Source organism: Garra rufa, chromosome 9 (assembly GCF_049309525.1).
Source record: "Garra rufa chromosome 9, GarRuf1.0, whole genome shotgun sequence".
Classification (NCBI taxonomy): Eukaryota; Metazoa; Chordata; class Actinopteri; order Cypriniformes; family Cyprinidae; genus Garra; species Garra rufa.
The window spans coordinates 16,066,398-16,092,865 of record NC_133369.1 but is presented as its reverse complement, the minus strand read 5'-3'; the positions used below and the strand labels follow the sequence as shown (position 1 = coordinate 16,092,865).

The following is a 26,468-nucleotide window of genomic DNA, read 5'->3' as shown; positions in this document are numbered from 1 at the left end:
ACACACACACCCCCTAAAAATCTGTACATAAAGTTCAGTTGACCTTTTATCACAAGTCAAACCATCCTGTGACTGATTTTGATGTCATGCGTTCTAGGAAGGTTAACAAAACTGTCTGGCATATCTAATCCTATATGCCTTGAGAACATTTTGGCTTTAGAGACATGATTATATAATGGCGATATTAATGACGAATGCTTTTGGAAAACTTTCCCAGAGGTTCATTCCTTGCAATGAGTGCCTCTTTTATTTGGAAAAGATGATTGTTAAAGGCTTTAAGGCCTTCAGCTGCTAATAAATATTTGTTGGGATATAGCTGACTTAAAGGAGAAGTTCACTTTCTTTCTTCAGTTGCAAAGCAATTAAAGTTTTTGAGGAAAACATTCCAGGATTTTTCTTCATATAGTGGACTTCAATGGTGGCCAACAGGCTGAAGGTCCAAATTGCAGTTTCAATGCAGCTTCAAAGGGCTCTACAAAGGGATCACAACCGAGGAATAAGGATCTTATCTAGCGAAACGATTGGTCATTTTCTTAAAAAACATAAACATTTATATACTTTTTGACCACAAATGCTCGTCTTGACCCAGACAAACGTCACGCATTACATAGTCTCGTTGGAAAGGTCACGTGTGAAGTAGGCTGAAGCACTGACCCAGTGTTTACAAAGCAAATGTGCAAAGTCAAACACCCTTTACAAAAAAGGTAAAACAACAATGTCGGACAATATTGAAGTTAGAGGAGAAAATGAGATGAAGTTTTTCACCTTTTTGAACCAAAGTACACAGACAAAGAACTAACATGACCTTTCCAACAATATTATGTAATGCGTGTGCGTCACAGAGGTAGTGCAGGACGAGCATTTGGCTAAAAAGTATTCCTTTACAACTGAACAATGAAAGATTTAAACACCTTGGATAACTGATTGGTGCGATTTTTATTCTATAAGTGAACTTCTCCTTTAAAACAGTAAAATGGTTGAAATTGAACTATGCTTTTTGACAAAAGGTTATGCAGGGCTTGTATGGTAAGAATTTACTGCTGATATTCAGTTGTTTAAAATCATGGTAATTGTAACATTTTGAGATCCCCAGTCTTAAGTAGCACAGGTATATTTGTAGCAAAAGCCAAGAATACATTTGTATGGGTCAAAATGATACATTTTTCTTTTATGCCAAGAATCATTATGTATGGATATTAAGTACAGATCACGTTCCATAAAGATATTTAGTAAATTTCCTACCATAAATATATCAACACTCAATTTTTGATTAGTAATATGCATTGCTAAGAACTTCATTTGGACAACTTTAAAGGCGATTTTCTCAGTATTCTGATTTTTTTGCACCCTCAGATTCCAGATAGCCAAATATTGTCCTAACAAACCATACATCAATGGAAAGCTTATTTATTCAGCTTTCAGATGATGTATAAATCTTATTTTCCTTATGACTGGCTTAGTGGTCCAGGGTCACATATTGCAGATTCTATATTAGTAATAACACCTGCGATAGTAAAAGTTTGCTTTAGCTATTCATTTTTATATTATTTCGTTTTCATATTTATGATTGGCACAACAGGCAACATTTTGTGTCGAATGGCACCTGTACCAACATTGGAAGCCAGTGCTCTCTCTTCAGACAAAGCGTTTTTGTCATTGCCAGCAATTTGACATTCACTGCCTGTAAGTGTTGAGCTGGAGAGAGGCAGTGTGAAAAGCAAAGGGGGCGGGGACAGACTTCACCTTGTCTTCACGACTCCCATACGGCACAGCTGTGAGTGTGTGAGCGTGTGGGGATTCGGACACGCGTGTGCCTCTCTGCATTCTCTCTGTTAATGAGAAATCTAGACTTTGTGAGGGAATGATCTCGGCGATTAATGTTTCATAATCTCTAACGGACGCATACACTTAGCATTCCATTAATTTATTTGGCAATACAATAAAATAAAATGGACAGCTCAGACAAGGAAAACAGGTCGGATGAAGAATTTGAATCCCCCGAGGAAGAAGAGGTGGACCCGAGAATTCAGGTAGACTGAGCATTTTATATTTATGTTTAAAGGCATGTCAATTTATCGAATGAGATGAAAGGAGCGAGCGAGCGTTTCAAATGCATTCGTTACATTTACAAATTGATTTCGCTGGTTGGTTCATATCACATTTTGCTTATCGGTGACATTGAATGTTAACCCCTATATTAACTCTTTGATCCTGAGGGGAATTATTTATTAATTCGCCGCAACTTGCTTTTTATTGACGGCTCGTCTGCGGCACTGAGTGCACTAATGCCCCAATTCAGTGTTGCCAGATCTCAGTGGAAAAGCGAGCCACCTGCTCTGACAAAACAAACAATACGTCTGAAAGAAGCGACCATAGGTTTTTATCGCAGTGAAAATATCAATATTCAGTTTTGTTGAATAAACTTTGTATAAAATGCATAATTTGGATAAGAATCGAAAAAAGCAAAAAAACTAAATGTTGAAACAAACTATACCCTGATAGTACAAGCACATCTTGGAGACATCTATTTGACGTCTGCATTTACATCTGCAAGACGTAGTTTTAGGAGTGTTTGCTCTATCAGATGTCAAATAGATATCTATTAGGTGTCTTTAAGATGTTTATGATTTAGAGTGTATGTAAAACTGATATCTTTCAGATGTTTGTACACAGCAGATGCTTTCCATTTTTTTTTTTTTTTTTTTAAGTTTTCTTTAACAGACATCTTGCAGATGTATGTGTGCTATCTGGGTATCTATTAGTATATAGTAACAATTGCAATTACTGGTCAATCATGCTTCATTGTAGGCTACTATGGATGTCAAGAACTAGCAATTCGCAAATAAAAAACACTAACTGAGACTATCCATTTAGCAACTTTATGATTGAATGGTGCACAGATTATAAAAAGCGTACATGGCAACACTGCATCAATTGTAGCCTTTCTGCTTAGAGTTCTCCACGGGTCCCCCGTATCTAAATATATATAGCATTGTCTCTCTTTTTCACAGTGGGATATGTTTCTATTTCAGATTTCTGACTCTGAGTTTTCTTTATAGGGAGAGCTTGAGAAGCTGAATCAGTCTACAGATGACATTAACAGATGTGAAACTGAGCTTGAGGTATGATTCCACACAATATCCAAAAGTTCATTTTTTTCCCCCCTAAGGACAAGAATGTTGCATTTTTAACTAGTTTCTTTATAATAGGAACATGTCGCATTTAAGATGTTCAAAATATATCATTTGGTAAATTGTTAATCTGTCACTAGTTTTATGTTTGGATTTTGTACCATGGCACACCAAGGAACAGAATGTGTTACTATGTCAGGCTTATGCAATAGATCAAGTGTTCTCTGGAACTTGTATCCAGTAAAAAGAGACCTTTTTGTTTCACACACTGTAAAAAGTAAACTTGATGAAAAGATGAAAGAATTTAGTTTTAATTTATGCCACAACATCAAGTGACAAGGAATATGTGATATAAGGGTCATTTAATTTTTTTAAATTAGATTTATACATTATCTAAAAGCTGAATAAAGCTTTGCATTGATGTATGGAATCTGAGGCTTACTTTAAAGTTGTCCAAACGTAGTTCTTAGCAATGCATATTACTAATCAAAAATTAAGTTTTGATATATTTATGGTAGGAAATTTACAAAATATTTTCATGAAACAGGATCTTTACTTAATATCCTAATGATTTGGGGCATAAAATTGATCATTTTGACCCATACAATGTATTGTTGCCTATTGCTACAAATATACCCATGATACTTGAGACTAGTTTTGTGGGTCAGGGTCACATATGATGTGTTATTATTTGCTGTTTTGTCCTTTTAGACACACTGTCTGCACGCAGTAAACTAGGACATGTTAAGACAAAAACACACTCAGCTGTTCAGGCTCAGTCATGTGGTCACTTTGGTCGCACTGAATTGTCCCAATGTCACTGAGCTCATTGTTTGGGCATGTCTTAATATAATAATTTAATAAGATGACTTCGCCAGTCTGTGGTCTGATTGTGAGTCAAAAACAGAGGCCGAAAGAAAAATAGTCAACTGTTTGCTGATCTTTCTTGCAGTCCAGCTTTGTTTACTTGGCTTAAACAGGACTCTTATTGTGTCTTCCACAATGAACATATGAGTAAGTTGATTCCTGTAGATTAAGTAAGTAGGGCATATGATAACTGTATGTGAAATTTAGTGAGGGAAGACAAGAGACTTGGAGGTTTTTACAGACAGTCTTTACTCCCCAAGACTTCTAAACTTAAAGGGATAGTTCACCCAAAAATTAAAATTCTGTCATTAATTACTCACCCTTATGTCATTCCAAATCCGTAAAACCTTTGTTCGTCTTCGGAACACAAATTAAGATATTTTTTATGAAATCAGTGAGCTTTCGGACCCTCCGTAGACAACAAGGGCCCTACCACGTTCAAGGTCCGAAAATGTACCAAGAACATCACCAAAACAGTCCATGTGACATCAGTGGTTTAACAACTTTATTCAACAGTTCTTTTTCTTGTGGTACTCTCCAAAATGGCACTAGGGTGATGATTTGCGTTTTGAAGATGAACAAAGGTCTTACGGATTTGGAACAACATCAAGAATTTTCTTTTTTGGGTGAACTATCCCTTTAAGACATCAAGGTAATCTTCTAGCTTCAAAGTGTGGAAATGTCAGTAGTTCATGCTGTAGAAGTTTATATCTCTGTTTATGCAGAGTTTCGTGAATCCAACTTTTCTGGTTGCTCTTAGAGTCCCATAATTGAGTTATTTGGCTCTCAACCAAATTAGTCTTGCTGTTGCGTCAGTGGCCAAGTTGCACTTCAAAGATTTAACTCTTGGTGTTTTATCTTTTCCTGGAATGTTTGTCCGTTGTAAATAATCAATCTGTGTTTTGACAAATGGAATTGAATCTCATTACTTTGCCTTGGGCAATAAATCTAAAATAATGATTGAATTACCATTATGAAAAAACTTGTTTACAACGCAAGTGGAAAGCATATTTTCTGTGGGCTTTAGACATTTTCACAGAACTTCTTGCAAATGAGATTACAGATAAACTGATTTCTCTCCCTTTTATATATAACACTTTTTAAGTGCAAAGCAGTTGAACCGAATGCCGTGACAAGTTGGAACCTTTCCAGATTTCCAAAAGAATCGATTCTTTTCATAAATTCTTAGTGTTTAAAATGATGTAGATGCATAACATTCCTTGTGTTTTCAATAACTCAATTGATTTCAGATGCTGTCAGCATAAATCAATATAGTAGTTTCCTCGAAGTTTGTCGGTGCCATCTCAACTTCAGTAGACATGATGTTTGCTAAAATTAAAGGGTTAGTTCACCCAAAAATTAAAATTAATAATAAAAAAAAGTCATTAATTACTCACCCTCATGTCGTTCCAAACCCGTAAGACCTTCGTTCATCTTCAAAACACAGTTTAAGATATCTTTGTTGAAATCCAAGAGCTTTCTGACCCTGAAAAATGTTGAATAAATTCATTATTTGTGTTTTGTTTGCACACAAAAAGTATTTTTGTAGCTTCGTAACATTAGTTGAATCTCTGATGTTACATGGACTATTTTAACAATGTCTTTACTACCTTTCTGGGCCTTCAAAGTGTCAGTTATGTTGCTGTCTATGCAGGGTCAGAAAGCACTTGGATTTCATCAAAAATATCTTAATTTGTGTTCTGAAGATAAACAGTCTTACAGGTTTGGAATGACATGAAGGTGAGTAATTAATAACAGAATTTCTTTTTTGGGTGAACTATCCCTTTAAGTGAGAATTAGATGAGGACAAGCATAACTTGATTGTAAAAATATGGAAAATTCTCATGGCAATATATCCAATATTGACAGACATGATATAAATAAATAAAATGTAAAATTAGCTAAAATGGTACCAATATATTGTGCATCCCTAATCGTAGCCATTTCATTTGATTGTTTATATTTGGTCCGTCTCTAGGATGCCAGGCAAAAGTTTCGCTCTGTGCTGGTGGAAGCCACTCTAAAGTTAGACGAGCTGGTGAAGAAGATTGGGAAAGCGGTGGAGGATTCAAAACCGTACTGGGAGGCCCGGCGGGTGGCACGGCAGGTGAGGCCAAGAAAATCAAAACAAGAACCTGATATCATCTTCCTAAAGCCAACTTCACCCACACAACGTCTGTTTTTAGTTGGCATGCCACTATTTTGTCTGTGGTGTGTTTTCTTTTATCCCTCTCTGGACATTGCTGTGCTATCATCTTGTTATCTGCTATAAGCTGGATGGCACAGTAGCATTAACTCTAGATTTGTCGCAGGTGGTTGGCTTCGTTCAGCTGGGCATAAAAGACTTTTCTTGAGAGGGAGAGAGAGGGGATGTTTAAATGCTCAAATTTCAGTTCTCTTTTTTTCAAGAGCCTGTGCTATTTTAGGAGCAGATTATCAGTTTATCTCGGTTAGTGCCTTTGCAGCTGGGGTGTTGAAGGTAGTGAGAAAAAAAGTGTGAAATATCACATTTTCTTTGACTTCCTTATGAAGGTAAAGTTCCGTGAATTTTTATACAACACTTTGTGAACTTTAATTGACTGAATCAGTTACAATTGGAGTGCTGACCTGTTCTAAAACTGGGGCAAGGTAGTTTAGAGTGTTGTGTTTTTCACTCCATGAAGGAAGAATTATAAATGGCCTATTTAATTTCTCTGACAAAGCACAGTTTTTTTAGCCAGTTTCATTGGTGAAAGAGAGCGATGTGTCCTTAGAAGTTATTGTTTTCCTCAGGCAGAAATGGCTGTTTTTATGGAAACAGTGCCATCTGGGTTGACAAGGTCCTTCATTATGAAGAATGTGGTGATGATTCATTTGAACTGGTTTAGACTGTCTTCATTCCGTTGAAGGATGTGCTTTCATAATGACAGGTTATTCTAATTTGATACACTAGATGCCTCTTTCCAAGACATTTTTGTCACACATTAAAGGATTAGTTCACTCCTTAAATGAAAATTTCCTGATAATTTACTCATCCCCAAGATGTGTATGTCTTTCTTTCTTTAGTCAAAAAGGTTTTTGTAGGGAAACATTCCAGGATTTTTCTCCATATAAGTGGACTTCAATGGGGATTAGCAAGTTGATGGTCCAAATTGCAGTTTCAATGCAGCTTCAAAGGGCCCCACATGATCCCAGCCGAGTAATAAGGGTCTTATCTAGTGAAACAGTCACTTTCTAACAACATTTTCTTTTTTTTAAACCACAAATGCTTGTCCTGCACTAGCTCAACTTCATGCATTAAACACCCAAACACCTTTTACAAAAGTTGGAGGAGAAAATGAGAAGTTTTTCGCCCAACCCTAACTTTTTGACCCGGAGTACACAGACGAAGAACTAACCATGTCTGACCTTTTCAACACGATTAAGTAATGCATAAGTTAAATTTGTACATTTGTAGTTAAAAGTATATACATTTATATTTTGGGGGGAAATGGCATATCGTTTTGCTAGATCCTCGGCTGGGATCGTGTAGAGCCCTTTGAAGTTGCATTGAAACTGCAATTTAGACCTTCAACCCACTGATCCTCATTGAAGTCCACTGTATAGAGAAAAATCCTGGAATATTTTCCTCAAAAACCTTAATTTCTTTTCGACTGAAAAAAGAAAGAAAGACATGAACACCTTGGATGACATGGTGGTGAGTAAATTATCAAGAAATTTGAATTCTAGAGTAAATTATTTCTTTAAAGATGCCATAGAATGCATTGATACAATATTTTAAATTGTTCTTTGATATCTATATAGAAGGTATATGGCATAGGAAAAGGCAAAAATTCTCCAGAAACTGTTTTACAAGTCCATTTACAACCTTAGGATTTGTCCCTAGAATGAAATGGTCTGTTATTACCTTATTTGGAAGGTTTATGAATAATAATGATGAGCTCTGCTCTGATTGGCTGTTTCACAGAGCGGCTCTCACACAGCAGGAAGGAAACACATGGAGGAAAATATATATTTAATTACGGAGCTCAAGCCGCTAATAATATGCAGAGCACGATAACTTTTTAATTTCATTTTTGAGATTGGTGATCACACATGCTTTGTGCAACGTTATACTACAGCGGCAGTACTTAGCACATTTGACAAGTTTAGATGCTTGTCAGCGGTGATCAGGATCTGCAAATCATTCGCCATCATCCGCACAGTCATCTCTCCTTACTCTGTTTATGTGGTAGGTGAAATCTTATGTACTGCAATTTAACAGACTACCGCTAGCAAGAAGCTAACCATGTCCCTTCAGTGGCTCGCTTTATTTTATTAGAATGCGTTATTTGTTTTCCGTGCCTTTCTGAGTACAGACACCAACTCATCCCTGCACTTAACAATCCCTGCACAACCTGGAACATAACATTTATTCCTGTGATCTGCAATATTCGCTATTGTCCTCAGTTTGTTTTTTCACAATAGCCTACCCGCAGAACTTCTGATGATTGGGCTATGCAAATATTGGGGGCGTAACTATTAACGATTGGGGCTATTGCGTAATAGTCGGTGTTATGTTAGGATTGACCTATTTTTCAGTGGTCTTTTGCAAACACCAGATTTCATTCTATGGCACCTTTAAGCTACACTGAAAAAAAAAAATAGGTGTAGAAGCAATTCTAAGCAATTACTCTCAATTTTATATTGTATTCATATGTATAAAATGGATATCAGGCTTGTCTATTCTAGCATGTTCAGTCCCTCATCATGTCTCTCTTTTCCCTTCTTTGTGTCTCTCTGCAGTGAACTTGACTGCAGTGGAGCTTTAACTGTTGCCTTTCTCTGCAGTTTGCTGTGTCTTTCTTTCCCCCACCCCTCTATCTCATTGACCATCTCCCCCTGAATTTCCTCCAGTATATTTAGAAATTTCCTCCAGTATATTTAGAAATTTCCTCCAGTATATTTAGAAATTTCCAGTTGCCACTTATGACGTATGTTGCCAGTTTTTGTCAAAACCATCAGTGTAAATCCCACCTCTAATTCAAATGATATCTTATTTAGAGCAATTTTTTTTTTGTTCTTGGTTTATCACTTCCCTTTTTGTCAGATTTTACACTGTGCTATATTCAGAGAATGAGGTGGTGGTTTTAGACTGCAGCATATTGTAAATCTGGTACATTCCAGTGTCTCTGAATAAAATGCATTGTCTTGTTTTTAAGAGGTCAGTCTCATGTACCATAAAGCTGTACTATAACTTTCAGAAGCTTGAGCCAAGTGTATTTTCTCATATGAATATGAAATCTGTGCTTTGAGTTTAGATTGTCCCACTTTTAAGGTTAGTGTACACTCGTCAAGTGTCCAGCAGAAAATTCATGGATCACAAGGCCTCTGCAGCAGTTGTCAGTGTCTCTCAGCTTTGAAAGCAGTTGAAGACTCTTGAGTTTAGATGGAATCAGCGATGAAGTATAATGAATGCAGGAACCGTAACATCACCACGTATGACTGGTCTGCTTATTCGAGGTTGAAAGATTTTTCAGCACTGTTCAGATATTAATAATTCAGTACACATTTCTCATTAAGAGCTCATCTGAATAATGCACGCACATATTCCTTCTATATGTACATCAGTTTTCTATCTACAGTTTAATGCTCTTCCAGAATGCTTGTATATGATTTTACAAGGATATTAACATTATTAAGCTTTAAAACGTGTTATAAGTTATACTTTTTTGTCACTTTTGATTCATTTTAACGCAATAGATTTTTAAAAACTCTTAAACGGTCTGTTTTTTTGCTGTTGTACCTTTGAGACTTTTGCAAGTGTGTAAATAACTTGCATAATGATTTGCTATCCTCGTGTTTAGCTAATCATTATATAAGCGCAATGTAGAGCGTGGAAATGAGTACTAACGCTTATGCTGTAAACATTAGACTACATGTCTACATATGACACTGAACCCTTCTGTTTTAGAAGAGCCAGAGAAATCCTTTTGCCATGTGTCCTCAGAGTGCACTTGAACACAGGGAAGGATCTTTATGTTGCCGATTTGTCATGTCCAATAATGATTTCAATGGTCTCACTCAGCACTTCAGTTTGAGAATTAGCCATTGCTCTTGTCAGATGGGCGGCACAGCTAAAACACCTGCAGCTTTGTGCGAATGTTGAACTCTCTCAGAGTGCCAATGCAGCACTTCTGCCTTCTCATAAAAATTGTTTAAATATAAATTCCTTCACTTTATGACTACCTCAGTTGCCCTAAATGTGACCTAGTGTTCTCCTAATGCCAGGATTATAGCAGTGTTTGTGCTTTTCGTGTGTGTGTGTGTGTGTGTGTGTGTGTGTGTGTACCTGGTATTCATCACGTTGTGGGGACCAAATGTCCCCACAAGGATAGGAATACCAGTAAATTTTGACCTTGTGGGGACATTTCTCAGGTCCCCATGAGGAAACAGGCTTATAAATCATGCACAATGAGTTTTTTTGAGGAAGTAAAAGTGTGCACAATCTCCTGTGAGGGCTAGGTTTAGGTGTAGGGTAGGGGTAGGGCCATAGAAAATACGGTTTGTACAGTATAAAAACCATTACGCCTATGGAATGTCCCCATAAAACATGTAAACCTGTGTGTGTGTGTGTGTACCCGGTATTCATCACGTTATGGGGACAAATGTCCCCACAAGGATAGTAATACCAGTAAATTTTGACCTTGTGGGGACATTTCTTAGAAAACGGGCTTATAAATTATGCACAGTGAGTTTTGAGGAAGTAAAAGTGTGCACAATCTCCTGTGAGGGCTAGGTTTAGGTGTAGGGTAGGTGTAGGGCGATAGAAAATACGGTTTGTACAGTATGAAAACCATTATGCCTATGGAATGTCCCCATAAAACATGTAAACCCAAAGTGTGTGTGTATGTGGGCCATTCTACAGAATTGGATTAAAGTCAAGAGTTAGAAACGTCTTGGAAAAAATGTCCTTTTCCACAATTTTTGAAAATTGTATAATATCCAAATTTCTAGTAATTTTGCAGTTAATTCTCATATTGTGTTTGCAGAAAGTTTTGGAATATTTGTCCTCTCCCCAAATTTGTCACTACTGAAACACAGCAATATATAATTTAATAAGAAGGGTTATATTGACCTATTAAGATTTAGCTTACTTCTATTTTATTCAAATTTTTCAGAGGTAAATTAATAACAATTACAATTTTAACAATATTTCAAGTCTGATTTATGAGATTCGTTATGTTTTAAATCCATTTTTTTCTTTGTAAAACACAAAAAGTAGATCATAGTGATTTCAAACTTAAGGATTCATTAGTTTGAATATACATTGAACCAAACACTATCCTAACATTCAGCATACTTTATTTTGGACAAAACATCCCATTTTGATCCCAAATGATGGGCCTATCTACTCACCATGTAGCTCTGAGCAAAAGGGACACATGAATATTTCCTGACCATAAATGTAGGGGTGTAGTTAAAAACACATTTTTTTTAAAAACATTTTCGTAAGTTGAAATTTAGTAGTTACACTGAAAAAAAATGATTCATTGAATTTCCTTTTTTTTTTTAAGATAAGAAGTTGCAATCAATTTATTTTAGCTGCATTTAAGTAAAAAAAAAAATTCAAATTAGTCAACAAACTTTGATTATTTAAATGTAGCTAAAATAAATTGATTGCAACCACTTACCAATGAATCATTTTTTTCAGTGTAGGGTTCAGGACAGCCACCTCCCAATTATAAACAATACCCAGTAAATAATAATTTTATATATATTAAGCTTATTGATATTTTAAATATTATTGTGGGTTTAGATCATATTTAGGATCTTAGTATAGATAATAAAAGGATCTTAGTAAACATCTAAGATTTTAATACTTAAATGCTTTTGTGTTTTTTGGTTGTGGGATAGTAGTTTGGACCAATTCATTAGAATGGCCCATATATGTGGAAACACACAATATTAGCATTACTATTATCCAACTGATCCTAAATCCTGCATCAAATAAACTTAATCCAGACCTTTAATTCACCTACTAACCACAATGATCCTTTCTTGGATCGAACTTTCTTGAACTCTTAATACTTTTCTAAAGCTCGGAAATCTGGTGGCAACGGTGCTAAATTCAGTTCTCTTTGCTCTGTTATGTGGGGAAAATCTGTTAGTCCCTTTATTACATAATTTTGGCAGTCAGACATTGAGTCATATTGTGCGAGTGAAATGAAACCCCTTAGATAATATTCTGCAATGTTTGGCTATAAGTCAAGAGAGGCGGTTATAAATGCCTTTATCTCATATGTGGCTTCCTATCATCTTTCCATCTCTTTTGTGATTGATTATTTTTGCCATACACATCCTCACATGGCATATGTGTTGGCAGAAAGTTAATAAACTGGAGTACACAGTGGAATGAGGGTGAAAATTGTGTCCGTTTGCAGGAGCCCTCATGACCTCTGCTGGGGAATTGGGAATTGGACTGTGTGGGTGCTTGCTTGGTTGAATGTGTGCTTTCTTGGTGGTAAACTGTTGTAATGGTGAACACCAAAGCAGATTTACTGCAGATTTACATCAGTTTATGAGTCATAACCCCTCTGTTGCCTTCAGCCTTCGATCAATCTTTACAAGTTAGAGAATTTTTCGAACACGTTTAAACTCGAAGACCCAGTGGCCCAGTGTTCGGTGAAGCAATAAAAGCATTAGTCTGCAGTAGAATGATTTCCCGGTCAGAAAGAGTCACAATGACCTTGTTTTTATGCCATGTGAAATGAGATGCATAAAAACATCACAAATTATTTTATTTTCAAGTCTCATCCAGGACGATTGGTTAAAGGATAACTATTGCCAAAATGCAACCTGGGCTGTTTTGTTTACTGTAAACTAGACAAACATATATCTAAAAGCATAATTACGACAAACGAGCCGTTTTTGAGATTGATTTTGTTTTGTTTTCAATGGCCGGTGAATGGGAATACTAGGGGCATAAATTTGAGCACATCAAAATCTATATTTTTACAACACTAAGAAGGCTCGACACACCATGAAAATTTGCTCGAAGTATCGCCTGGGTCTCTACACATGAACTCCAGCATTGAGAACATTGTTTGTGTACACAGAGTTTACTAAAAAGAAAGTTTTTGAACAACTCACTTACACTGTTTGGGTTTCCGCTCGCAGCCGTCTTGCCAGTCAAGAAGTGTCGATCTCCGAATGCGAATGAATGGACTCCATAGGACGAAATATTAGGCTTATATGAGGCTCTTTTTACAACTAGAAGGTTAATATTGTTTTTCACTTGCGACAAAACAACATATTAGCCATGCATTTATATGGAAATATGTTTTAGGAGCTATCCATCCTCGCATTCGGAGTTCGACACCTCTTGACTGGCAAGACGGCCGCGAGCGGAAACCCAAACAGTGAAAGTGAGTTGTTCAAAAACTTTTTAGTAAACGCTGTGTACACAAACAATGTTCTCAATGCTCGAGTTCATGTGTAGAGACCCAGGCGATACTTAGAGCAAAGTTTCATGGTGTGTCGAGCCGCCTTAGTGTTGTAAAAATATCGATTTTGATGCGCTCAAAGTTATGCCCTTAGTACTCCCATTCACCGGCCACTGACCACAAAACGAAATCACGGTCAATCTCAAAAATGGCTTGTTTGTCGTAATTATGCTTTTAGATATATGTTTGTCTCATTTACAGTAAAAAAAACAGCACAGGTTGCATTTTGGCAATAGTTATCCTTTAATAACATCAAAACAGCATGTCAACTGGGTCACCCTGAACCCAAAACATCCCATTTTGAGACCACCTCTGCATTATTTTTGGTCAGGCAATAAAGTCAGGGTTCGAAAGAGGATAAAGCTTTGATTTAATAGGACTTTTTCATAAACAAAGAGAGAAGTACTTTTTCTGTTGTGAACTGAAATCACATATTAACAAAATCATTTTGCGCCACTTGTTATATGTTAGCTATAGCTAATTTCAATGCCTTTCTGTGTAGTGGAACCGATTTGAAGCAGCTAGTATTAACACGCTACTCCTCAGGAAATATCTTTTGACCTCAGAGTACCTCTGAACATAATTTTAACGATTATTTTTAAATTTTTCATTTGCATGAACATGAAAGCATCCAAAGTTTTGACACCTACTGAATTCTTTATAGTGTACTGGCCATTTTTACATTTTCATGTTATTTCACAACTTACCACGCCAGCCCTTCTATCCATCTGTGTCCTTTACTGATTGGATTGGAGGTCTGTCCTGGCATCTGCAGAGATCCCCTGCTGTCAGCTCTCCGTGGCAATGCGGCAGCATCACATCAACTTTGAAGCCGGAGCTAAAAATAGCCTGTGAGCGAGTGAAGAAGGATGGAGAAAGAGGGAAAGAAAGCGTAAATGGATTGAGCTGTCTCAAATGAAGAATGAAAGACAATGATAGGACAGATAAAAAGAAAAATGTTTGCATTATCCGTGGGATTGCGATTTACAGTGTGTACCGTTTCATAGCTTTCAAGGTCTTATAGTAGAGATGTGAATCACATACATGCTCAAACTGTTTAGTTTTATTATGAAAGTCATCATATTTGCTATGACTAGCTTATATGACTTTCTTCTTTAGAACAAAGCAAGATGTTTGATAGACTATTCATGCTGTCCTTTTTTGGTTTCAAAAGGCACCTTATGCTTTATACAGGTCTGTATCAGGGGTGTTTCCTCCAAAGAGGCAAGGGAGGCAGTGCCTCCTAAAAATATTGGATGAGAAAAAAAATGTGTAGTGCAAAAATAAAAAGACACCAATATTACGAAATACAACATTAAAAAGTGTAAAACATGACTTGTTTTTCTAAAGAAACCTAGTCGAACAGCAACAGCAGCAGGTGAAGTTACAGCATGAGTCTGCATCTCTCTCATCTCCCCTGAGCCCATTGAGTTTTAACAGACCGCCTAAAGCAATTGAGAATAAATGGGGAAAAGTCATGTGAGAGGAGGCAATGCCTCCATTATGATATCCATATGATTGGAGATGACTGGTTATGATCGGCTGTGATTATTTCGTGCAATAAATCCCGCCTCTTGTTCATGCATGTTCACAAATCATTCTGAATGAAAAATATAATGGCGATAATGGAACGACTAATATAAAAAAAGTAAGAAAACAAACTGTACTTGGATATAACCACTTTGCATCAAAATAAAACACAAAATGGCATGAAAACATGATTTGTAGGAGTTTTTAGTGAGTAATAAACTTAAATTAAATCTGTGCCTGTGATCAATATTTACAGAGCTTTGATGAACAGAACATTTTAAAAATAGTTAAAAGTTAACTATTTAAAACCATAGCTGAACATAAGTTCACAAATAAAACATACTACCAGTCAAAAGTTTGGGGTCAGTAAGAGTTGTAATGTTTTTAAAGAAAGTCTCTTATGCTCATCAGTGCTGCATTTATTTAATCAAAAATATAGGAAAAAAAAACTGTAATATTGCAAAATGTTATTACAATATAAAATAATGGTTTCTATTGTAATATACTTTAATGTAATTTATTCCTGTGATGCAAAGCTGAATTTTCATCGGCCATTACTTCAGTCTTAAGTGTCACATGATCCTTCAGAAATCATTCTAATATACTGATTTATTATGATTAGAATTATATTAGAATGATCTATATTGGATTATATATTGCAACAGTTGCCCTGCAAAGTATTTTTTTCGAAATTGTAATATTTTTTTCAGGATTCTTTGATGAATAAAAAGCTCAAAAGAACAGCATTTATTCAAAATATAAATATTTTCTGACAATGTAAGTATTTGCTATCACTTTATCAATTTAACACACCCTTGGTGAATAAAAGTATTTATTTCTTAAAAAAAAAAAAAAAGAAGAAAAATTTACTGACCCCAAACTTTTGAGCGTTAGTGTATATTGTTTAAATTAATACTGCCTTGAGTTATTTTTGGAATGAATGTAAAATGCTTAACATGTGACTGGGACATTAATTTGCATTTATAGATAGATAGATTTAATGCAGAACATCAACCTTGTATGAATTACAGTATGATTTTCTCTAAATTGAGTTGATTACATGGTCTCTCTACACTGTAAATCACTTCAAAGTGTAAAACTGCCTCCTTGCCATTGGTCGGAAAACGTATCCAGTTTTGTTTGGCTAAGTAGGTTGAGTCGGTAAGAGGTTTCCGCAGGCTTTTTCTGTCAGTGGGAGTAATGTGGAGATTAAAGTTAAAAAGTGAAGGAATAGAAAAGGATTATGTTTGCACGGCTTTAGCATAGCTGGCTTTAATTCACCATAAAGGAAGTTCAAGAGTGGCTTTAAAATGTCACCATAAAGGAGATTCTGTGCATGAGTACAGTTTCTCCATCTCTAGCACTAAATGCTTCACAGATTATTGACATTGTTGATTACAAACGCACTGCACTGTGTTTGTTTACCCGTAAGACCTTCGTTCATCTTCAGAACACAAATTAAGATATTTTTGATGAAGTCTGATCACTGCATAGACAGCAATGCAACTACCATGTTCATGGCCCGGTAGTCACATCAATTAAAATGGTCCATGTGACATCAGTGGTTCAACCGTAATGTTATAAAGCTACAAGAAGCAGCAGTGTTTTTGATAGAAATGGTCAGGCATTGAGCCTCATGATCTCCAGCCAGCTGGTAATCTGAGCAGGGGGGTTACAATCTGTCAGCACTGTCCTGCTCAAAGTTTAATCATGACAGAGCGCTGGTTGCTGTCTTTATCATTAGACACGCGAGGTTGATGCTACTGCCCTTTACCTGTTCCACAGACTCAGCTGGAAGCACAGAGATCCACACAAGACTTCCAGAGGGCAACAGAGGTACTGCGGGCGGCCAAAGAGACCATCGCCCTGGCTGAACAGAGGCTGTTGGAGGATGATAAGCGGCAATTTGACTCTGCCTGGCAGGAGATGCTTAACCATGCAACACAGCGAGTGAGTGATGCTAAGGTGTGGGATGGTAGATCGAGGTGTACAAGAAAATACTAAAAAAATGCATGTTTTGGTTTGTAGGTGATGGAGGCCGAGCAGATAAAAACACGCAGTGAGCTACTGCACAAGGAGACTGCTGCGAAATACACCGCTGCCATGACTCGAATGAAACAGCTGGAGAAAAAGCTCAAACGCACCATCAATAAGTCTAAGTATGCACCAATTATTTAGTAAACACACAAGCATATAATAAAACCATTTGTGACCCTGGACAACAAAACCAGTCATAAGGGTCAATTTTTTTTTTAATTGAGATGTATACATCAAAATAAATAAGCTTTCCATTGATGTATGGTTTGTTAGGGTAGGACAATATTTGGCTGAGATACAACTATTTGAATATCTGGAATCTGAGAACGTAAAAAAAAATCAAATTATTGAGAAAATCACCTTTAAAGTTGTCCAAATGACATTCTTAGCAATGCATATTATTAAAATGTCTTCATTGAACATGATCTTTACCTAATATACTAATGATTTTTGGCATAAAAGAAAAATTTTATCATTTTGACCCATACAGTGTATTTTTGGCTACTGCTAATATACCCGTGCTACTTAAGGTTTTGTGGTCCAGAGTCAAATTTAAGCTTGTAATAGTCTTTGCACCTGAAAAAATTTAAATTTACATCTTCCAATTTGAGTAGGTAGTTTTTGTCCGTAATTAGCTTATGTTGCGAGTCAAGCGTCCGTGAGACTAGGCTCATGTTAAACCTGTGAATATCTGAGGGGAGCTTTAGCTAAGGGTGGGTTTCTCACCATTGATAGTGACTCAACAGGATCATAGAGGAGCTCAACCCTTCTTATCTTCTCACTCAGCATTTGCCTAATGTGTCAGCATATGTGAACAGTTGCCATGGTGATATGTACGATGCTATTTATAGGTCTTTACAGTAGCTCTAATCGCTTTTTCTCGTCCCTCTCTCTCTCTTTCAGGCCCTACTTTGAAATGAAGGCAAAGTATTACTTGCAGCTTGAGGTAAGTTGTACTTTCTGAGAATGTCTTGAATTAAGTTTGTTTCTCCACCCTGATGGCAAATAGTTTTTATCTTATTTTAAAGGGTTAGATCAACCAAAAATGAAAATTCTGTCATTAATTACTCGCCTTCATGTCGTACCAAACCCATAAGAGCTTTGTTCATCTTCAGAACACAAATTAAGATGTTTTCAATCTATTAGGCCACGTTTCCATATACTTTTTTTCAATGTTAGCTCAATGTTTTCTGCGCTTCCCTCTTAAGCAACTGAAGAAGAATGTGGATGACCTCCAGGCCAAGCTAACGCAGGCTAAAGGGGAATATAAGTCAGCTCTGAGAAACCTGGAGATGATCTCTGATGAGATCCATGAGCGCAGACGTTCCTGTGGCATAGGCCCGCGGGAGAGAGGTGTGGGTGCAGAAGGTGACGGTGTCATTGGTGAAGACTTGTCTGGCTTCAAAATGGAGTCTGATGGAATCTCAAGTGAGTCCTAGTTATCTTGCGCTTGAATTTTCATTCAAGCAGAGCTACATACATTTGAGGTCAAAAGTTTACATACTTGCGGAATCTGCAAAATGTTAATTTTTTTACCAAAATAAGAGGGATTGTACACAATTCATGTTATTTTTATTTACTACTGACCTGAATAAGATATTTAAAGACATTTACATATAGTCCACAAGAGAAAATAAGTTACATTTATAAAAATGACCCCGTTCAAAAGTTTACATACACTTGATTCTTAATACTGTGTTGTTTTTTGTTTAGTGATAGTTGTTCATGAGTCCCTTGTTTGTCCTGAACAGTTAAACTGCCCGCTGTTCTTCAGAAAAATCCTTCAGGTCCCACAAATTCTTTTGGTTTTTCAGCATTTTTGTGTATTTGAACCCTTTCCAAATGATTATGATTTTGAGATCCATCTTTTCACACGGAGGACAACTGAGGGACTCATATGCAACTATTACAGAAGGTTCAAATGCTCACTGATGCTTCAGAAGGAAAAACCATTCATTAAGAGTCAGGCGATGAAAACTTTTTGAATTTTAAGATCAGGTAAATGTAATTTTTTTTATTTTTTTCAGGGAAACATGTAAGTATCTTCTGTAAAATATCTTCGGGCAGTACTAAATAAAAAAAATATGATATTTAGGCAAAATAAGAAAAATGCACACAACTTCATTCTGTTCAAAAGTTTACACCCCTGGCTCTTAATGCATAATTTTTCCTTCTGGAGCATCATTGAGTGTTTAAACCTGCTGTAATAGTTGCATATGAGTCCCTCAGTTGTCCTCAGTGTGAAAAGATGGATCTCATTGTTGGAAAGGGTTCAAATAAACAAAAATGCTGAAAAAAACAAAGAAATTGTGTAAACTTTTGACCTCAATTGTATGTAGTAACTCTCCACATAACATATATGGTCTGTCTGTCTATCTATAATATATAGATACACAGAATTATCTGAGTCCTCAATTAGTTCAATCAAAAAATATTTGCCCACCGAATAATGTTTTAGTGTCCTCTCTGTCTTCCTGCAGTGGCATCTGGGTCCTACGAGGATGAAAACTGCAGCACCAGTGCTATGTCCGAGGAAGACTCTGAGACTCAGTCCAACAGTAGCTTCAGTTCTGGGCCAAACAGCCCTCTAGACCTGCCCTGTCCTTTCTCCTCCTCATTCTCTTCTTCTTCTGGCTCTCCGACCTCCACCTCCCCCACCCCATCCTCTCGGCCCTGCAGTCTGGACCTGCCCAGCACCGTCTCTTTGTCTGATTTCAGCCTAATGTCTCCCATCCTCGGCCCACGCAGCGAATGCAGCGGTGCCTCCTCCCCCGAGTGCGACCTAGAGAGGGGTAAGATATTCTTAGTTTGCATTGGGACCCAAATAACATTGCACTTGCACATGAGGGATTGTATTTAGACCTGCTCTTGTTTCTCCTGCGAGACGATGTCATTTTTCTTGGTTTCCTGCCTGCTTGCACCTGTGGCCTCTATAGGGGTTCATTTATCACACTGATGGATAGCTAGGTGGCGTTTCAGTGCGAAAAAGCACAACAAATTTATTTGGTAAAATTTGCTGTTTTTAAAGTCCATTTGTGACCCTGGACCACAACACCTGTCATAAGAGTAAATTTTTTGAAATTGAGATTTATACATCATCTGAAAGCTAAATAAATGTATGTTTGTTAGGACAGGAAAATAATTGGCTGAGATACAGCTGTTTGAGAATCAGGAATCTGAGGTAGCAAAAAAATCGAAATATTGAGAAAATCACCTTTAAAGTCGTCCAAATAAAGTTCTCAGCAATGCATATTACTAATCAAAAATTACATTGTAATATATTTACGGTAGGCAGTTTATCTTCATGGAACATGATCTTTACTTAATATCCTAATGATTTTTGGCATTAAAAAAAAAAAAAAAAAAAAAATATATATATATATATTAGTGGTGGGCCGTTATCGGCGTTAACGTGCTGCGTTAACGTGAAACTCTTATCGCGCGATAAAAAAAAATATCGCCGTTAATCTATTCTCAAATTTGGGTTGGGAGCTGGGTCTAAACTACGCAAGCTATGATGACTTTCACCTTGATAGTTTAACGCGGATGTATACCGAAGACTGTAGAATACGGTCGCGCGTTTAAGTCTCCTCCGCCAAAACACAGACGGGATCACGTCCTCCTCCATTCATGAAAACAGAATCTACTATAGCGAAATGCCACGTAAATTCGTCGTTTTTTGGATTCATAAATCAAATGCTGGTCTGTCACTTAATTCAAATCGCGATATGGACTAGTGTATGTGAAAACTGAAATGCAAAAAGACCGTTTTAATATGAATCCGATATGTTCCGTTTGCCTAGCTGTATGTATGCATTGCAGAGACGAGCTTTTACTACACGCATACTGAAACACACGTGACGCTCCCGGTAATTTTTGGCATTTTCATCTCACATGAACAGATAAACTCAATCTCCCAAACTGCTGTGAGTGTCACTTTACTGTTTCATTTGAGAAAACTAGCATCATATCATACTGTATGACACAGAAACTTCACGGCAACCTGTCAAAATAAAAGTACGGTGTAACATGTAATGGGCTGGGTAGGTGTTGACGTTAAAAAAAAACACAATCTAATAGGGAGAAAAAATAATTTCAGTGTTAGTTAGTTAGTAAACACAAGTACATCTAATTGAACATAATTTATTTTCATCAACAAATTATCATAGAACAGCTTTATGAGCTTTATGATCCATTCTCAAAGACTTTAAGTCATTATTTGGGTAGCACACATATTCTGAATGCCTTCAGCAGAATTCAAATTAGCCATTTTAATCTAGATTAATCTAGATTAATTCCAAAATTTAATCTAGATTAATCTAGATTAAAAAAATTAATCTATGCCCACCCCTAATATATATATATATATATATATATATATAATTTTGACCCATACCATCTATTTTTTTTTTTTTTTGGCAATTGCTACAAATTATACCCATGCTTCTTAAGACTGGTTTTGTGGTCCAGGGTCACATTTAACACATAAATTTATATAAATATCTAGAAAAATAATTAAATATTACATTAGAATATTTATTTTAAAATTTAGATTATATAAAGATCACATTTTGTGCAATAATTAAAACAGATTATATTATTACACAATGTAAAAAAAATTAAATGTATAATGAATTTATTCTAAAAATGTACATATAATATATATATATTTAGTGGTGGGCCGTTATCGGCGTTAACGTGCTGCGTTAACGTGAGACTCATATCGCGCGATAAAAAAAATATCGCCGTTAATCTATTCTCAAAGTTGGGTTGGGAGCTGGGTCTAAACTACGCAAGATATGATGACTTTCACCTTGATATTTTAGCGCGGATGACGGATATCTAGTTGAATTGCAATGTAGGGGGCGAGAACGAGTCTTCAACTTCTGTGAAATTACCACATCAAATGAGACGTGCAGACATGGATGCAGTTATGAAGCCGCTTCAGGGCAGGTGCGTGCGTTGCTAGACCCTTTTTACTGGGGCACGTGCCTCAGTGAAAATCTGCTGTGCCCCAGTAAAATCTCAAGTTTGAGTTATAATTTACTTTGATAATCCCGAAATAAAGACATTATACTATATGCAACAACTGAATTGACGCTTCTAAAAGCAACGCAGTTTTTTGTAAGATGCACGCAGATAGGCTATCCATACCCGCGCGCCTGTATATTTTACTGGAACGCGCACGTCGTACAGCCTTTTGCGCAGAAGTACTTGGTTACACAAGTTTGTATAGTTAATTGTGTTTTAAATGCAATTGTCAAGCAGTTTGTAATGCATTTTGGAAACAGGAGATGAGCGCCTGGTCTAATGCGCCACCTGGCTTGAGAAACCCGTTCTCAAAGACTTACTTTTAGTCATTATTTGGGTAGCACACATATTCTGAATGCTTTCAGAAGAATTCAAATTAGCCATTTTAATCTAGATTAATCTAGATTAATTTCAAGATTTAATCTAGATTAATCTAGATTAAAAAAATTAATCTATGCCCACCACTAATATATATATATATATATATATATATATATAGATATATATATATAGATATAGATATAGATTGCATAAATATATACAATATAAAATATTGCATTATAAAATACTATAATACAACATTTTATTGTAGTAAGCATTACATTAAAACATTGCATTATATTTTATAATATAGTGAACTATTTTTGTATTATGGTATATATTTGTGTAATTTATTTAAAAAGTACTAAAAATGTAAAAATCAAAACATTTCTATAATATACACATACACTACCATTAGAAAGCTAGGGATCTGTATGATTTTAATGTTTTTAAAAGACGTCTCTTATGCTTTTGATCAAAAATACAGGGAAAAAATATTATTATGAAATATTATTACAAAAATAAAATAACAGTTTTCTATTTTAATATACTTTAAAATATAATTTATTTCTGTGATGCAAAACAGAATTTTCATCATCCGTTACTCCAGTCTTCAGTGTGACCCGATCCTTCAGAAATCATTCTAATATGCTGATTTATTATCAATGTTGGAAACCGTTGTGCTGCTTAATATTTTTTAGGAACCTGTGATACTTCTTTCTTTGACGAATAAAAAGTTAAAAAGAACAGCATTTATTCAAAATAGAAATATTTTCTAACAATATAAGTCTTTACTATCACTTTTATTCAGCAAGGATGTGTTATATTGATAAAAAGGATTAATTTTTTTCCAACAAAGAAAGAAAAAAATGTACTGACCCCAAACTTTGAACCGTGGTGTACATTGTTACAGAACATTTTTATTTGAAATAAATGCTTTTCCTTTTAACATTTTATTCATCAAATAATTCTAAAAAAAAAAAATCACTGATTCTAAAAAAAAATAAATCGACATATTAGAATGATTTCTGAAGGGTCATGTGACACTGAAGACTGGAGTAATGATGCTGAAAATTCAGCTTTGCATCACAAAAATAAATTCTATTTTAAAGTATATTAAAATAGAAAACCACTATTTTAAATTGCAATAATATTTCACAATATTCCCATTTTCTCTGTATTTTTAATCAAATAACTGCAGCCTTGCTGAGCAGAAAAGATTTAAAAAATCAGAGAAAAAACTTTCTAATCCCAAATCTTGAACAGCAGTGTATATTGTTTGCATTTTCTATTTTGCTCCGTGTGGTTGATTAATTGCCTTGTGTACAGGTGAGCGAGCAGAAGGTGCCGAGGCCGTGCTGGACAACGTTCTCAATAACAATAACAGCATCAGCAACACCAAAACAACCTTTGGCCTGGATAGCCGTTTCCGCCTGCTGTCTCTAAAACTTAGCCGAAATGAAAGCAGAAAAAACGTGGCTCAGCACCCCTCCCCAGCCACAATCCTACTCGATGGGATGTGACCGCAATGCCTGCTACGCCAACGTATCTGATGCATTCATCCACATTCCGTGCGAGAGGCACTGGCAGCCACCCGTCCTCCACTTCACCAGTGTGTCATCCCAGCCCATTCCTCTCACTGTCTAGAATGTTCCGCCAACTTTCAGACTGAACATTCACTCGATCTCACGAGTGTAAGAAAAACAACCCGTGACACAATGCGCTGAGGAGACAAATCTGCCATTTGGAAGGGCATAGAACTGAGTTTAGAAGCTTTGAAAAGATGACAAACATCTGTGTAAACCACAATTAACGTTCCAGTTAAGATCTAAGGCTGGCGTTAGCACTTGTCAATTAAGGAGCACTTGTCTTTTTACTTATAAAATGCATTAGAGATTCATTGTGCTCTAGATTTATGCCACTGGTTGTCTTTAATGTATTTGTAAGCGTGTCATGGAACATATACAGAGTCATTTGTGTGGCAGTACCATGTTACTGAGTTCTTGTATATGTAGGACATCTGCGCATGATCTCACTTCAGCCTGATGCTCAACAGACTCACCTGCATGTCCTTCACAAAGATTTCCATCTTCAAAAAGGAACTTGTGCGCTGTAACAGTGACTCACAAGGAAGTGAAGCCAACCACCTGCATCGCAGGTCACCTCCTCAATGTCATCCGGAGACCTGCCGCAGCTACAGGCTGATCCGTACTGGTCACTTTCACCTTCCTTCACAAGCCAAATCCACCGCATGCCGCCCAATTCTCTCTGTCTGTGTAAAGAACAATCATTGTTTTCAATGTTAATAGAAAAAGCAATAGATTTAGATTCACAATGTCTTTGTGGAGGGCAGTGTTTCGGAAAGTAGCATATAATGCTGGATCTACTGTACTTGCACTGTGAGGGGGGCAGAAGGCTTATGGGAATGATTGGATGGGTCTCGGTGGGGGATCTTGCTGCACTGATGAAGGGGACAGTTACTGAATACCATTCAGCTTTGGCGGTGAGACAGATGGCACAGCTTCAGGTCTAGACAGTAGGCTGTGTGACCTTGTGTGTTTTTTTTTTTTGTTTTTTTTTGTGGCCTTTTCGAACATTCTCCTCCAGTTTGTTTTGTTAGTTCTTCGGTTGTTATCGTTTTGAGAACCGACGGTGAGGAAAGAAACCTGGTAGCAGTATTTAAGTGGTCTATGGCGTTTAGTCTGTTGTTTACAAAGCTTGTGTAATTGTTTTCAGACTGAAATAAAATGACACCTGAAATGATACCTGATGCATTATTATTTCAATATTGTGCATAATGTTTGTTTCGTCACATTGAGTTGTGAATAGTCTTTAACGCAAAAGTACGCCTATGGGTGAAGCTTCCGGTTAAATAAGAGAAGAATAACAACGTGCAGTAAACTGTAAAACAGTTTGCACTACAAACCACTGTGCTTATAATTAAGACAATGCATTAAAACAATATGGCAAGACACTAATTTGACACTAACTAAAACAGCTTAAAAAGAGCTGGACGCTGATGAGACTGGAAGCTACACCCATAATATTTATAAATGGCTGCGGCCACTCTTACGGGAAGAAAAGGTAGTATTCAAAATGGCGGAATATCGAGTAGTTAATTTACATCACAGAAAATTACTGTTACTACTACTGTTAAAAAAAAACAAGAGGATTCATACAAAATGCATGTTATTTTTTTTAATTAGTACTGACCCGAAAAAGATATTTTACATAAAAGATGTTCACATATAGTCCACAAGAGAAAGTAATAGATGAATTTAGAAAAATGACCCCGTTCAAAAGTTTACATACACTTGATTCTTAATTCTTACCTAAATGATCCACAGCGGTGTTTTTTTTTTTTTTTTAATTGATAGTGGTTCATGAGTCCCTTGTTTGTCTTGAACAGTTAAATTGCCCACTGTTTTTCAGAAAAATCCTTCAGGTCCCACAAATTCTTGGGTTTTTCAGCATTTTTGTGTATTTGAACCCTTTCCAACCTCGACTGTATGAGGACAAATGAGGGACTCGTATGCAACTATTACAGAAGGTTCAAACGCTCACTGATGCTTTAGAGAAGGAAACGTGATGCATTAAGAGCATAATTGAATTGAAGATAAGGGTAAATTTACCTTACTTTGTCTTCTGGGAAACATGCAAGTATCGCCGGCTCTTAATGCATCATGTTTTCTTCTGGAACATTAGTGAGTGTTTGAACTTTCTGTAATAGTTGCATATGAGTCCCTCAGTTGTCCTCAGTGTCAAAAGCTGGATCTCAAAATCATACAGTCATTGTTGGAAAGGGTTCAAATACACAAAAATGCTTAAAAAACAAATAATTTGTGAGACCTGGAGGATTTTTCTGAAGAACAGCAAGCAGTTTAACTGCTAAGGACAAACAAAAGGGCTCATGAACAACTATCACTAAACAAAAAGAGCTGTGAATTATTAAGGTAACAACACGTACCGTATTAAGAAATCAAGCCTAAAGTAAACTTTTGAACGGGGTAATTTTTAAGAATTCAACTATTATTTCAGTAACTTATTCAGGTCAGTACTAAATAAAAAAAATACATGCATTTTGTAT

General features: G+C 36.3%; 1 protein-coding gene across 1 annotated transcript; it reads left to right on the top strand.

The window, feature by feature from the left end:
* Positions 1-1,764: 1,764 nt before the first annotated feature.
* On the top strand, positions 1,765-25,123 carry sh3bp5b (SH3-domain binding protein 5b (BTK-associated)). Its single transcript, XM_073847364.1, has 9 exons — positions 1,765-2,030; positions 3,060-3,122; positions 5,977-6,105; positions 16,778-16,942; positions 17,021-17,151; positions 17,933-17,975; positions 18,238-18,457; positions 19,510-19,821; positions 23,711-25,123. The coding sequence occupies exons 1-9, from the start codon at positions 1,950-1,952 to the stop codon at positions 23,902-23,904; spliced, it is 1,338 nt and encodes a 445-aa protein (XP_073703465.1). The 5' UTR covers positions 1,765-1,949; the 3' UTR covers positions 23,905-25,123.
* The last annotated feature ends 1,345 nt before the right edge of the window (positions 25,124-26,468 follow it).

Excerpts from the sequence above, each read along its gene's own strand:
- sh3bp5b (XM_073847364.1), top strand. The coding sequence starts at position 1,950 with ATGGACAGCTCAGACAAGGAAAACAGGTCGGATGAAGAATTTGAATCC. Across the intron at positions 2,031-3,059 it reads AGGTGGACCCGAGAATTCAG|GGAGAGCTTGAGAAGCTGAA; the intron begins GTAGACTGAGCA and ends TTTTCTTTATAG. Across the intron at positions 18,458-19,509 it reads GGAGTCTGATGGAATCTCAA|TGGCATCTGGGTCCTACGAG; the intron begins GTGAGTCCTAGT and ends GTCTTCCTGCAG.